This window comes from Oreochromis niloticus, linkage group LG19 (genome assembly GCF_001858045.2).
Source record: "Oreochromis niloticus isolate F11D_XX linkage group LG19, O_niloticus_UMD_NMBU, whole genome shotgun sequence".
Lineage (NCBI taxonomy): Eukaryota > Metazoa > Chordata > Actinopteri > Cichliformes > Cichlidae > Oreochromis > Oreochromis niloticus.
In genome coordinates, this window is record NC_031983.2 from 22,063,693 (window position 1) to 22,075,915 (window position 12,223).

Consider the following 12,223-nt stretch of genomic DNA (forward strand, 5'->3'; position numbering starts at 1 on the left):
TACTTATCCCAAACTGACAGTTTTGTATATATGTGTAATCCAGTAATTCAAAATGTATCACAGTCCCACATTATAATCCAAAAATTAGCTGTTGTTTCAGGAGTTTTTGCTAAAGTGACCCCTAAAATGGACTGGCATAATCTCACAATTTTTTATAGTGCCAAAAAAATCCCCATCCGAATTCCCCAGAGTATCCACAGAACCAGGTGATGCGTTAGTCTGGGAGCCGCCTCATGCCAGGGACAGCTGTTTGTGTGGTGAAGAAGTTTATTGGTCAAAAAGAAACTGTGATCAATAATTCAGTTAATGACTTGTTGTTACATCATTTCAAATACTGTCTCTGTAAAATGCACATTTACACTTCTGCTTCGGATAACTGGCTCTCCTCTTGTCAGCTAAGATCAGATGCCACTTGAGAGGAAATGACAACATAAAACTCACAGCTTATGTGAAGGGATGAAGATTCACAGACAAATGGACAAGCTCGTGTGTATATACACTGATTCTCTGTGATGTTGCTGTTGTCAGGTCATCCTCTGAATGGAGGATGTCGGAAATTGTACACCATAAATATCCCTGCATGTCTGTGTGTGCGTGTGTTTGTGTGTTGAAAGTCAATATCGCAGTCATAAAAGCTCAGTGTCTATTAAACAAGGGTGGAGATTCCAGCACGGGGAAGTCTTCCCGTCAGCTGATCTCAGCGGAGTCCTGTTGTGTCTCTACCGAAGGTGACATAATGAGGGGGGGAAAAAACAACAACAAGCAAACTATTACATCAGCTGCAGGTGAAAACAGCTGCTTCATGCTTGACTTTCTTTTGTGGTAACGAAGTTCATTTGGGACCCTCAAAACGGATGCTCTGATACAAATATTGTCAGACGGATGATGGAGCTGCCTCTGAAGTTGATGACATTGTTGACCGTGACCATCTCCAAGTCCAGCACCACCTTCTTCGGCCCCTTGATTGGCCGCGATAAGACGAGCGTGGCGCTCACATTACTGGTTTGCTTTAAGAGAAAGAGGACAGAGACAAAAGGGGAATGTGAGGAATGAATTACAGGAAACACTACTGCACACAGCGGAAGAAACACGTGGCTCAGTGCCTGGTTATACAACTTCCAGTAAATAAAACAAGAGCACATTTGTTTAGAAAGTCAACTTAGCAGTTTCCGATCTATTTCTGATCTATCTGTAGAGCAAAATCAGCTTTTCAGATACATTACACACAATTATTGTGCCATCTACTGGGTGCACTCTGCATTGTCAGGTTCTTACAACTCATTAAACATTTGGTACACACATATATATATTTATAATTTATCCAAAATAAACCGTATTCCTTACATGTGAGTTTTTTCCTCCTGTGATATTTCAAAATGGCTTGAGTGGAAATAGCCACTGTTATATAAACACCTGACATTTCTTTGACGAGTATCCAGAATTTGATCATAATCACAACTACAAAGAAAAGGATCTAACCCTAACTGTAACCCATGATCAAAACTACCATCTTTTTCTTTCTGTCTCTGAGCACAAACTCGAGTCTTTATTTTAAAACATCAAACCAGTCCTGTGCAAACTGGAAATAAAAACAGAATGCAATGATTCGAGAACCTCATAAACCCACATTTTACTCATAAAACGACATAGAAACCATGTCGAATGCTTAAACTGAGAAAATGTATCACTTATGAGCTCATTTTAAATTTGATGACACCAAAACATCTCAGAAAAGGACAGCGCTATGTTTACCGCTGTGTAGCAGCCCCCCTTCTTTTATCAACAGTCTGTAAACATCTGGGAACCGAGAAGACCAGCTGTTGGACTTTTGAGAGGAATGTTGTCCCATTCTTGTCTCATGGAGGATGTTGGACTGCTCAAAAGTCCTCATATTTTTGGTTTCATGATACTCTAGTGTTTTCAGCCAGTAAGTCAGATGTACTTTTTTGCAGATTTGTCAACCTCTGTCCATCTTTACTTCTGGGTATAAAAAGAACATCAGCTGACTTGTTCCCAATTAACCTCATTAGTTGTGAATTGTTCCTCGAGCTGTTTCTTTTTAGCACCACTTCCTTTTACAGCCTTTTGTTACCCCCATCCCAACTTTTTGAGACATGTTACTGCCACCACAGTCAAAATGAACTCATTTTTTTCTGAAATAGCAAAAGGTCTCAATTTAAAATGTCATGTTTTCAATGTTCTATTATGACTAAAATATGGGCGTATTGGATTTTCAGATCATTGCATTCTGTTTTAAGTTACATTTTACACAATGTCCCAATTTGTGGAGGGAATATGGTTTGTATTAGAATGAAGATCAAAAACTTTGTGTAATTATTTGTTGTATTTTCGGTTACATGTCACAGTAATCCAAGACTCTATTTAAAATAAGCCTACTCCGTGTTGTGGGTGAACAAATCCTGATCATCTCACTGTGTAATGATACGAGGAAGTGCTGATACTATTCACTTAGATAAGTGCCAATACTAGATGGAAATCATACTGCATTACAAGGAAAGGTGCTGCAGGTCAAACGCCTATGTGAGTTTGTTACATTATATCATATGACTGAATCAATAAGATGGATTACATTAAATGTATCTTTTAGATGAAAGTTTTTGTAAAGCACTTACATAATTTTTTCAGTTGTTTTCAGTATTTCATTATGAATAAATTTGTATTCATTCATCTTTTTAGATAAATGTCATGTCATTGCATTACTTAACCTTTAAGATAAATGCAATACAATAAAAAGGAGATTTTTTTGCGTCACATGGTATCTTCTTTGCAGTGATTCTAATATGTTTTGCTCACTATTAAGCTGGTGAATTATCATCATCTAGGACAAGTCCAAGACTGATTTTGGAAACATCTTTGGTAACTAAACAGTCACAGCTGTGGAGTTTCTGGACTGCATTCTTTAACAACCAAACACTACTGTCATTTCCTTTCCTGCCGAGTTCTGCAGTTTCCTTGAATTTCCCCATCAACAGAGTTTGTGTTTCTGTAGGAGCGGGGGACCACTTTCGTTTATTGTGTTACTTTGCATTAATTCAGTGCATTAAAGTCTTCCATCTGCCATATCTTCTGTTGATGGGTCTCTGAAAAACTTACCCTCATGTAAAACTCTCGCCCATCGTTGCCTGACTTTATCTGGAAGATGTAGAAGGCGCCGGGATAGCGCGTGGTGGCCTGCATCTGGAAGATATCTGCAGGCACGCTGCGCCCCGACGACATGTCCATGTGTCGGTACAAAATAGTGAAGGGCTTATCCCTGCAGGCAGGGTTCTCAGCTGAACACATACACTGACTGCCAAGGAGGAGACACGGTCAGTTTAAGCTTTAGAGGATATATTAAAAAGTAAGCAGTGAAACAGTTTATAATTTGGTGTTAAAAGAAGAAAATGAAGAAGTAAAACTCACTTGTCACTAACTTCGACGTAAGGAGGGTTGCACTGTAAAGTATTCAGGCATGTATAGCTTCCCTGGAAATTGAAACACACTTGTGCTGTTGTACAGGTGTTGTTACCAGTGTCACATTCATTGATATCTTTAAGAATCAAACACACAACAATCAAAGTCAGTTAAAACATCATCATCATGAGAGAAACAAAAAAAGAAGCTTCAACAATGTTGATATTAAAGAAATAGATGCATGTGTCCTGAATCAAGAGAAGTATTTAACTGATAATAATAATAACTTTATCATATAAACTAATGCATTCAGTTAGGAAATGATGTCTCTGTGTGAGAGTTCCTCTTCCTCTTACCCTCACAGCTCCTGCCATCCTCATATATATAATATCCAGGTGGACAGATGCAGGAGTAAGAACCAGGGATGTTGACACATCTGTACTGACACAGAAACTCAGAGAAACTGCACTCATCCAAGTCTGCACGAAACAAGAAACAGAATTAACACAGAAAAGGACATCAGCACCAACAGTGTTCAGTGTTCAAGCTCAAGCAAGCCCGCCTCAGTATGTCTGAGTGAAGTCTGCATGTTTTGCACGGTCTCAGTCATGCAGCTTGCTCTTTCTAAACTGTGTCGACCTAGCCTGTGATAAACTGGAACCAGTCTCATACAGCACACCTGCTCTCTGTGATCCTGCTGCCAATGCAAACATTTTTATTCTGTTCAGTTCACCTCTGTCATACCACTTTTTTTTACAAAAACGCATCTCAGTTTCTGGTTCTTTACCGACTCAATTATTCACACTGCTTCAAAGATAGATTAATATTGATATATCAAAAGAATAAAATCTTCCTCACCGATGCAAGTAGTACCATCAGATGCCAGCTCAAATCCTTCGTCACAGTTGCACATGTAGGACCCGTAGGTATTCAAGCAGCCATGACTGCAAGGTTCATCTGCACACTCATCCACATCTGGAACAACAGAAGCTGGAAGTTAACAACACTGGTATGCGGTATACAAGTGTTCTTCTTTCTGTTGTAAAGCCGTGGCCCGGTGCTTGTGAGTGTGTTTACCTTGACAGGTCCGGCTGTCTGGATTGAGGATGAAGCCAGGATTACAGGAACAAGAATATGAGCCGGGCACGTTGGCACACAGCTGCTGGCAGTAACCATAGCGGCATTCATCAATATCTGGTACCAAAAAAGAAAAACAAAGAAGAAAATTTTGAAAAAAAGTAGAAGGTAGTCACTGACCATAATACATATTGTGCTGTAGGTAAGTTTACTGTAAGTAAATGTACGATTAGTGTTTTGATTTGAACAGACTCTGCTGAGCTGCATTGCACCACAAAGCATGAAGAGGGCGCTGTTCTTCTTTTCTAATTGAGGACAAGTACATGCAGGGACTTTTCTGCATTATCCAACAGTGATCATAAAAATTGACATGATCTCTGATCTATGCTTTTTACAGGGTTAGTACTAGGATGTAATAGATTGCTGGTTTTGCATGTCCAAGACTACAATTGCATTTATTAATGCTTGAAGAAGAAAAACAAAGTTTTTGCATCACTTGGTAATACCAGAAAATATTGAATTAAAATGCTCAGTGCTTGTTTTCCTAGTTTCCTTTCATTTGATAATTTGCACAGAGTAATTGAGCGATGGCTGAACGATGATAAACCGACTCTGAGTGCACTTTGTAGAGTATTTGCAGTGATGCAATGTGAATTCCATTGGGTAAAGTGCATTGTTAATATATGCTAATGTTTAAAGAAGTTTCATGGAAAAAGTGACTCACCCTGACACTGTCCACCAATGAGCCAGTAACCTTCAGTGCAGGAGCATGTGTAGCCACCTGCTGTGTTGATACAGACCTGGGTGGGGTTACAGTGGTGAGAGTTTGTCTCGCATTCATCAATGTCTGCAATAAAAAAGAAAAGAAAAAAAAAGAGGAGAAAAAATGAACAAAATTCAACAAAATTAAAAAGGACGCTCAAAGAGGCAGAAGCGACATAAAACAAGAAAAGTTTAGCACATTAACCCAAAAAACATGTTTTTCTGTTACATTTTGGCAGCTAGCCTTTCAAATCTACACAAAAGTAACGCCCAGAGAGACACTTTCAAAGTTTGTTGAGAGTTGGGAGAAGAGTATCACGTATCATCTAAAGTATTTCATAAAGTGAGGCATGGGTATTTTAAAAATGACATCAAAGCAAACAGATGAGATAAAAGCACACTGATAATATTGATTTCCATGTGGGAGTTATGCTTTTTGCACTTCTCGGACGTCAGTTGATTTGATTCCAAACATAGGTTTAGCCTTCGCCTCACCTTTTACTGACTAACTCCACTGCAGGATTTGATGCTTATGTGTCTTGCTCAAAAGCACATCAGCTAGTGAAATGTTTCCTGCTGGCTTGGAGATTGCACCAGCAATCTTCTGTTTGAAAATCAGTTTATCCAACACTCAGAGTTTCATCGCCCTGTGCTTAAAAAACCCCCCCAAAAAACTCTTAACCAAACAGTTAACATTTCAGTGCTTCTGATCATTTCTACACAGGTTTGCAGATTTCTCAGATTACAGTCTGAATTCCATCAACGCCCCTGGAGCAACTCATACACTAAATTATAATGCCCTTATGAGGATACGACAAATCGCAAATTCCAACTTCTGTTTATGGTTCTCAGACAATGAAGTCACCGATCTCTAGAAAACCGGTGGGGGGAAGTGGGTGGGAGCCTGTTTTTTTGTTTGAACAGGCAGCTATGATAAGCGATAACGTCTGTCTGTGGGACCGTTGCCCTTTATGCCAGCTGGGACCACTGGCCCTTCACAAGGGTGGAGGAGACCCAGTGCATTAGGCCACCGGCCAAAAGCTACACAGCCACGGCACCTGCTTACAGTTTCCAGTGAAAATCTCCCTGAATGCCCCTCATCTGCACCCCATGTGTAGACCTTACTGAAGATCTCCAACATATACACACACAAGCTGCAGGAGCGTTTCAGTTCACCTCCTTATATAGGCTGTTTTATGAGCTGCCCACGAGTTTCGGGGTTGCTGACAGTCCTGATCAGCTTCAGGGAAGACATGACAGGGTCAGATGTAGATTAAAAAAAAACCCCAAACTCCTATGCAGAAAGATCTTGACCACATATGGCTGAACAAACTGATTCAAAATAACAGTAAGTGACACATAACCAGCTTGCTTTTCTTTATCAAGATTCCAATGAAATGATTATAAGGATAAGAGTTTTTAGCTTCACTACCAGAAAAAATGCTTTGTTAAAAGATGAGCTGTTGTGCATTTTTGAGTTTACCCAATGGTTTCAAAAGTCCATAAGGCTGGATACTTTTCTCAAGGCACAACGGAGCATGTAAATCCCTGGACTCCAGTAAAAACCTGCAAATCCCTAAAATTGAGTTATGAGCTGAAATGAATATTACAGTCTCTCGTGGGATGAAAAGCACAGCATCTGAAATTTAAAGGTCTCTCTTTTTTTACTTGGTAGAGAATAAAAAGTGTGCTTAAGCAATGACAGTTTTGAACAGATTTTTAGCAGGTGTCATTTTTATAATGTTAATTTGATCTAACCTAATCTATCCTAATTATTGTGTGTTTCGTCTAGAAAGTAAACTGTAAGCACTTTTATTACGGTCCATTTATTAGAGATAGTGTGGTTAAATAGAGTGAAAGCTCAACCTTATTCAGCACCTTCAGGATGAAGCTTATCATTTCTATTGTTCCCCCAGACTGGTTCCATTTGAAACACTGACATGCCATTAACTCAGAAACAAAACCACAATTGTTGCAGGTTCAGACGGGAAGTCGCAGTCTGTGTATTTTCTGCCCCACAGCAGCATCAATCAGCAACTAATTACATCACTGCACACACAGTGTGCCAGCCTTCAGGGGTGTGCTGAGTCGTTGCCTCCACAGAGGCATGCCTGTTCTCTTGCCCTGGCCTGGGCACAAATTTGGCAACATATGACCTCATTTTTGGCACTCACATGGTATAGTTTACCCAAACAAGGTTGCAAGCTGATTCCATCACGAACCTTCTCCCCTACAAAAAGGAAAAAAAAGTCCATATTTGTCCATGAGCGAACTTCTAGAGCGCTCTTTGGAGGGGGAAAACTGAACCACATATGTACATTATCCCCCTCCCAGCACAGTCATGGCTAATTTATCCAAAATGACAGAAAAACACCCCAAATGGACCTTAAGGAACCCATTTTTTAACAGCTTGTCCCTGTTAGACCCACCGAGGAAAGTTTGTGAAGTGTTTATCTAACAGCTGGGAACTCTTGAAGTTGTGAAATTCAAATGGCTCAATTAAAAAAGATGACATTTATTCGCTTTGAAAAGTTAAACGGGCCTCTGGGTCGGTGGGGTGACAGCAGACAGGCTGCAGCACAAAACACTAAAAAACATCTGTCCCTGTGATGCGATGGATTCATGTATTCCTCTGGATTTTAACCACACTGAATTCCTATCTATCTTTTTCCACTCATGTTACCTCGTTCATAGTTTCACTCTAATATCTGATAAACAGCAGCAGGTGGCAGATGTCAAAACTATATTCTGCAAAACATTCAAATTTTTCAGCCACTGCTGAAATCCAGTTAAGAGCCTCAAGACCAGAAACAGCTGCAGCCGCGGATAGACACCTTCCACCCTTATATCTCCTGCAAGCAGTGACACAGACTAAAAATGAGCTTTGGCAGAGATGGGTTGCAAAGCAACTTGCAGATGTGCAGTAACTTCACGCCCTATGATGAAATTTGCCAGGTGATTGCTGATCAGCTAATCTGCAGGGATCCTGGTTGAAATTTGACTTCATAACTTGCCTGAAGTAACTTTAAAGATGCATTAGAGTGGCAGCAAAGGGAAAAGCTGCGATTGTGGTAAGAAAAACACTCCAGAAAATCAAATTTGACATTCATATATCAGTTAAGAGGTTAGAATACTCTTTAAGGGTAAGGTAATTTACAAGAGAGGTTACAAGATGACCACACATTTGATGGGGAATTTATGAATAATTACATGTCTTCAGTCCCGAAATAGAGTTGGGGAATTTCAGTGTTTTTCTTTTTTTGTTTGTTTGTTTTTAATAGAAAGGCTGGAATCTAAACCCACTTCCCTGCTTGTGGTTACATTCCCTCACTGTGATGAATGGGCGCAAATGTTGACCCACCGTGAACAATCAAACAAGCATTTTGTCAGACTGATGTAGGCAAATGACTGAAAACAATAAGCAACTTTGAACTTTCGGGGACTTCTGATGAACACGAACAAAAGACTTGGCTCGACCAATGTTTACTTCATTTTTTAAATTGGCTTGAACAGAAGAATTGTGAAGTTTTCAGCAGAACTTTTTATGAGTCAGTCTCGTATGACTGAACCGCAGCTACGGGAGTTCTCCTGAGCCCAGAGTTAATACTTTCTGCATGCGCAAGTATGCAAGCGTCCAAGTGACATCAATTTCTAATGGATGCAAATTTCGTCATCAGAGGGTGTACATGATGATTTGTACAGACAACCACATACCCTATGATTATCAGGATTTAACCCATTAGCAATTACCAGATCATTTCTAAATAGAGTAGTGACTGCACTGGCTTCCTCCAAATGGACAAAAAAGGTTGTATAATAAGAAAAACTGCAAGTATAATCCTGGCTTCAAGCAGGTGACCAGCCCCATATGGAACAACTGGGGAATGAAATCAGACTGAAAAACATGCAGTACATTTATTCCAGTGCTGTATTAAAGTACAATGTTGAGTTACAGTACTTTGCAAAAGTCTTGAGCTGGCTCTCATTCCCTTATATTTTGCTTTCAAAGGACCAGACTTTCTTGCCTTTTTTAAGGGGTCTTGAGCAACTGTTATCCAGGCTTTCTGAAGGTCATTGGCTGCTTTTTCACTCATTTTCAGTCCAGTCCTTGAACATTTTCAGAGGAATGTGTTTTGTGTTTGTTTGTTAGTCACCTTAACACGGACCTGTGTAATTATTCAAACATAACAAGGCACCTAACTCAAGGGATAAACCAGTGTTTTGTCTACACATAACAGATAACTGAGCAGGCACTTTGTTAATAGCAGTCTGTCACAAAAACACATCATTTGTTCAAACTTCTTTAGTTGAATTAATAGAAATGCCAAAGATAATGCAGTCTGAAGACATAAAGTAGTTTTTTGCACTTTTTACTACTAGCAGCTATTAGTTGAAACCTTGTCACACCTCAGCGTGGTGTGCAGTCTGTCCTTAAAAAAAATTAGCTAACTGCACAAGTGGAGACAGTATTTGAATGTCATGTCCTTAAGAAATAGGGGGTGGGGAAATCAGCAAAGATCTGTCACAGGACTTGCGAGGTGCAGCTAAACCTTCAGCTGATCTATCTACTGTTCACTGAAGCCTCATCAGAAATGTTCTCAGTAGAAGGATGGATTTCAAGAAGCTCATCTTAAAGAAGGGAGGCAGGGAGAAAAGACTGAGGTATGTCAAATTATACAGGAACTGGACTGAAAATCAGTGGGAACAGGTCTTGTGGAGTGATGAATCCAATGTTTTTCCCCCTAAAACTGAAAACAACTTGAGGGAGAAATTTGAGGGAGTTGAGGAGAAAGCTACAACAGTAATTTGTGAGCCATCTGTAAAACACGGTGGAGGCTCTGTCATGGTTTGGAGCTTCGTTTCAACCAGTGGTGTTGGAGATCTCATCAAAGCTGATGGAATTATGAAAACTGAAAAGCACCATCAGATTTAAATCCAACATGAAATACCACCTGGAAAGCTTCTGGTTGACAATAAATTCATTTTTCAGCATGACAATGATCCCAAACACACTGCCAATGCAGGAAAAGCATATCTGGACAGAAGAACACACAGTACTATCAGTCATAAATTGGCCTCCCTAGAGTCCAGACCTCAAAGTTACTGAAGCAGTGTGGGATCATCTGGACAGAGAACAGAACAAAAGGCAGCCAACATCCAAAGAAGAGCTTTGAATGTCCTTCAAGAAGCCGGGAGAACTATTCCTGAAGACTGCTTATAGAAATAACAAGAAATCTTGCCTAAGAGACTTCACACTGTGTAAAGAATAAAGGTTTTCATTTTAAATATTGACTTTCAAGCTTATTCAAATTGTACAAACTGTATTTGTACCTTTATTTCTGTTTTAATAAATTATTGCAATTATTTCTCATTTTCTTCTCAAAATATAAAGAAATCAGGGGTAGCTCAAAAAGTTTACACATTACTATATTCTACTTGTGGTAGTAAATATCTTAGACCAGTGAGAACAAACTGCAGACTCCTACTAACCGTTACAGGTGCCATCCTCTGCAAGAGCATATCCCAGGATACATTGCGCAGTGCTGATCACTCTTGGGTAGCTGGGCTCCACAGATCTTGGGGGAGATTGGACGAAAGAGTCTCCAGCTGAGGGGTCCGGGTAAACCGGCTCAGGCACTATGGGATCCGGTCTGTAAGGCTGGTTGTACAAGTTCCTCGGGATGCATAGGTAACCTCCGTTCTGGTTCACACAGCGCATGTCTCCTCGGCAAGCATCTGGCATGGTACGGCACTCATCTACATCTGGAATACAGAGCCGTGCACTGATAAGGACATTCTTGCATCCGGAGCATGTGTGAATCTGTGCTACAACCCATCCCGGTCCTTTGGGATTTGATTTTCTTGCGCACACCGTGTTTGCATTCCAGACACGTCTGTTTGTTCTATAAATGTAACTTTTCGATGCAAAAAAAAAAAGCCACAGGAGTGATGCCACTCACCTATACACTGTCTTGTCCTGCGTTCATATGCGAAACCTTCTGTGCAGGTCTGAGGAGAAGTGATCAAAATGCGGTTTGAGCATGTTTTTTTAACGCATTCATTTGCTGAGATGTCAAACTAGTATGAGAAGAATATATATTTTAATGCATAAATATATTAGCTTGCATCAAAGACGCATTTGCGTCTTTATTGGTTTTGGTAAGTTTCAGAGCAACTTTTTAGTTGAGTGATAAAAGCCTTAGACTAAATGGATGAAGGTGTTGTCTTACCTGTCCGCGCCCAGGCTGGACACAAAGCAGAATAAATACCAGCGCTGTCAGCATCCTGCAAAGAGGAAATTTTACGTTTTTAGGCTCTTCTCGGAAGGAGCTCGCAGAAGAAAACAGGAACTTGATACAGGCATTCTTCTCATATTCATTCAAACATGCAACTTAAAGAGGGAAAAAAAAAGAGTCCGTTACGCAAAAGATGCCTGCGGAGAAAATAAAAGTGGAGACTACTGACCTTGAAGGAGAGCAAAACCTGAAGCCACGTCTCTCTAAATGCATGGTTTACGACTCCAACTGAGTTCTCTCAAAGGAAAGATTTGAAACGACCCGTAAATTTGAATCCCCTCGCCACTACTCAGCAGGGCTCTCACCACCACCCCCAACTATGCGCCTTTACGCGAAAGCCGACACCAGGTTTTCATTAACCGCTGCCTGGTCAAGCTGAAGCTCCAGTACATTGACCAAGTGTTGGAAGAATGCTTTTTCAAAATGGACTGTTCTGCTTCTTCCCCGCTCTGTCGGCGCTACAGATTATTTAGCAATGCAAATTAACGGGCCCCCTCCGAGCACTTTCCCAACAGCTGGATTCAATCAGGAGAGCCAGCCCCCTCCAGTCAGAGCGCACGGAGACGGCGGCCCCACAGCGGCGCGCTCACTCCGACAAGCGGCTTCTCCTGGGCGGTTAGGAGGCAGAAAAGCATAAAGCTTACACACAGAGCCTGTTTTCCAAAGATATAAAC

At 40.5% G+C, this 12,223-nt stretch overlaps 1 protein-coding gene across 1 annotated transcript; it reads right to left on the minus strand.

Annotated features, from left to right (window-relative positions):
* Nucleotides 1-253: 253 nt before the first annotated feature.
* Nucleotides 254-12,193, minus strand: fbln5 (fibulin 5). The gene is made up of 11 exons (XM_003445420.5): nt 11,719-12,193; nt 11,484-11,538; nt 11,214-11,262; nt 10,744-11,016; nt 5,216-5,338; nt 4,492-4,608; nt 4,273-4,389; nt 3,771-3,893; nt 3,424-3,550; nt 3,115-3,310; nt 254-1,007 (listed from the first exon to the last, which is right to left on the minus strand). The coding sequence occupies exons 1-11, from the start codon at nt 11,760-11,762 to the stop codon at nt 846-848; spliced, it is 1,386 nt and encodes a 461-aa protein (XP_003445468.1). The 5' UTR covers nt 11,763-12,193; the 3' UTR covers nt 254-845.
* Between the last annotated feature and the right edge of the window lie 30 nt (nt 12,194-12,223).

What these genes read in the sequence shown, in the direction of transcription:
- fbln5 (XM_003445420.5), bottom strand. Translation starts at nt 11,762, where the DNA reads ATGCATTTAGAGAGACGTGGCTTCAGGTTTTGCTCTCCTTCAAG. An exon ending in CAGGACAAGACAGTGTATAG is followed by an intron (nt 11,017 to 11,213) that starts GTGAGTGGCATC and finishes TCTGTATTCCAG; the next exon opens with ATGTAGATGAGTGCCGTACC. An exon ending in GGCGAGAGTTTTACATGAGG is followed by an intron (nt 1,008 to 3,114) that starts GTAAGTTTTTCA and finishes TTTCTCTTAAAG; the next exon opens with CAAACCAGTAATGTGAGCGC.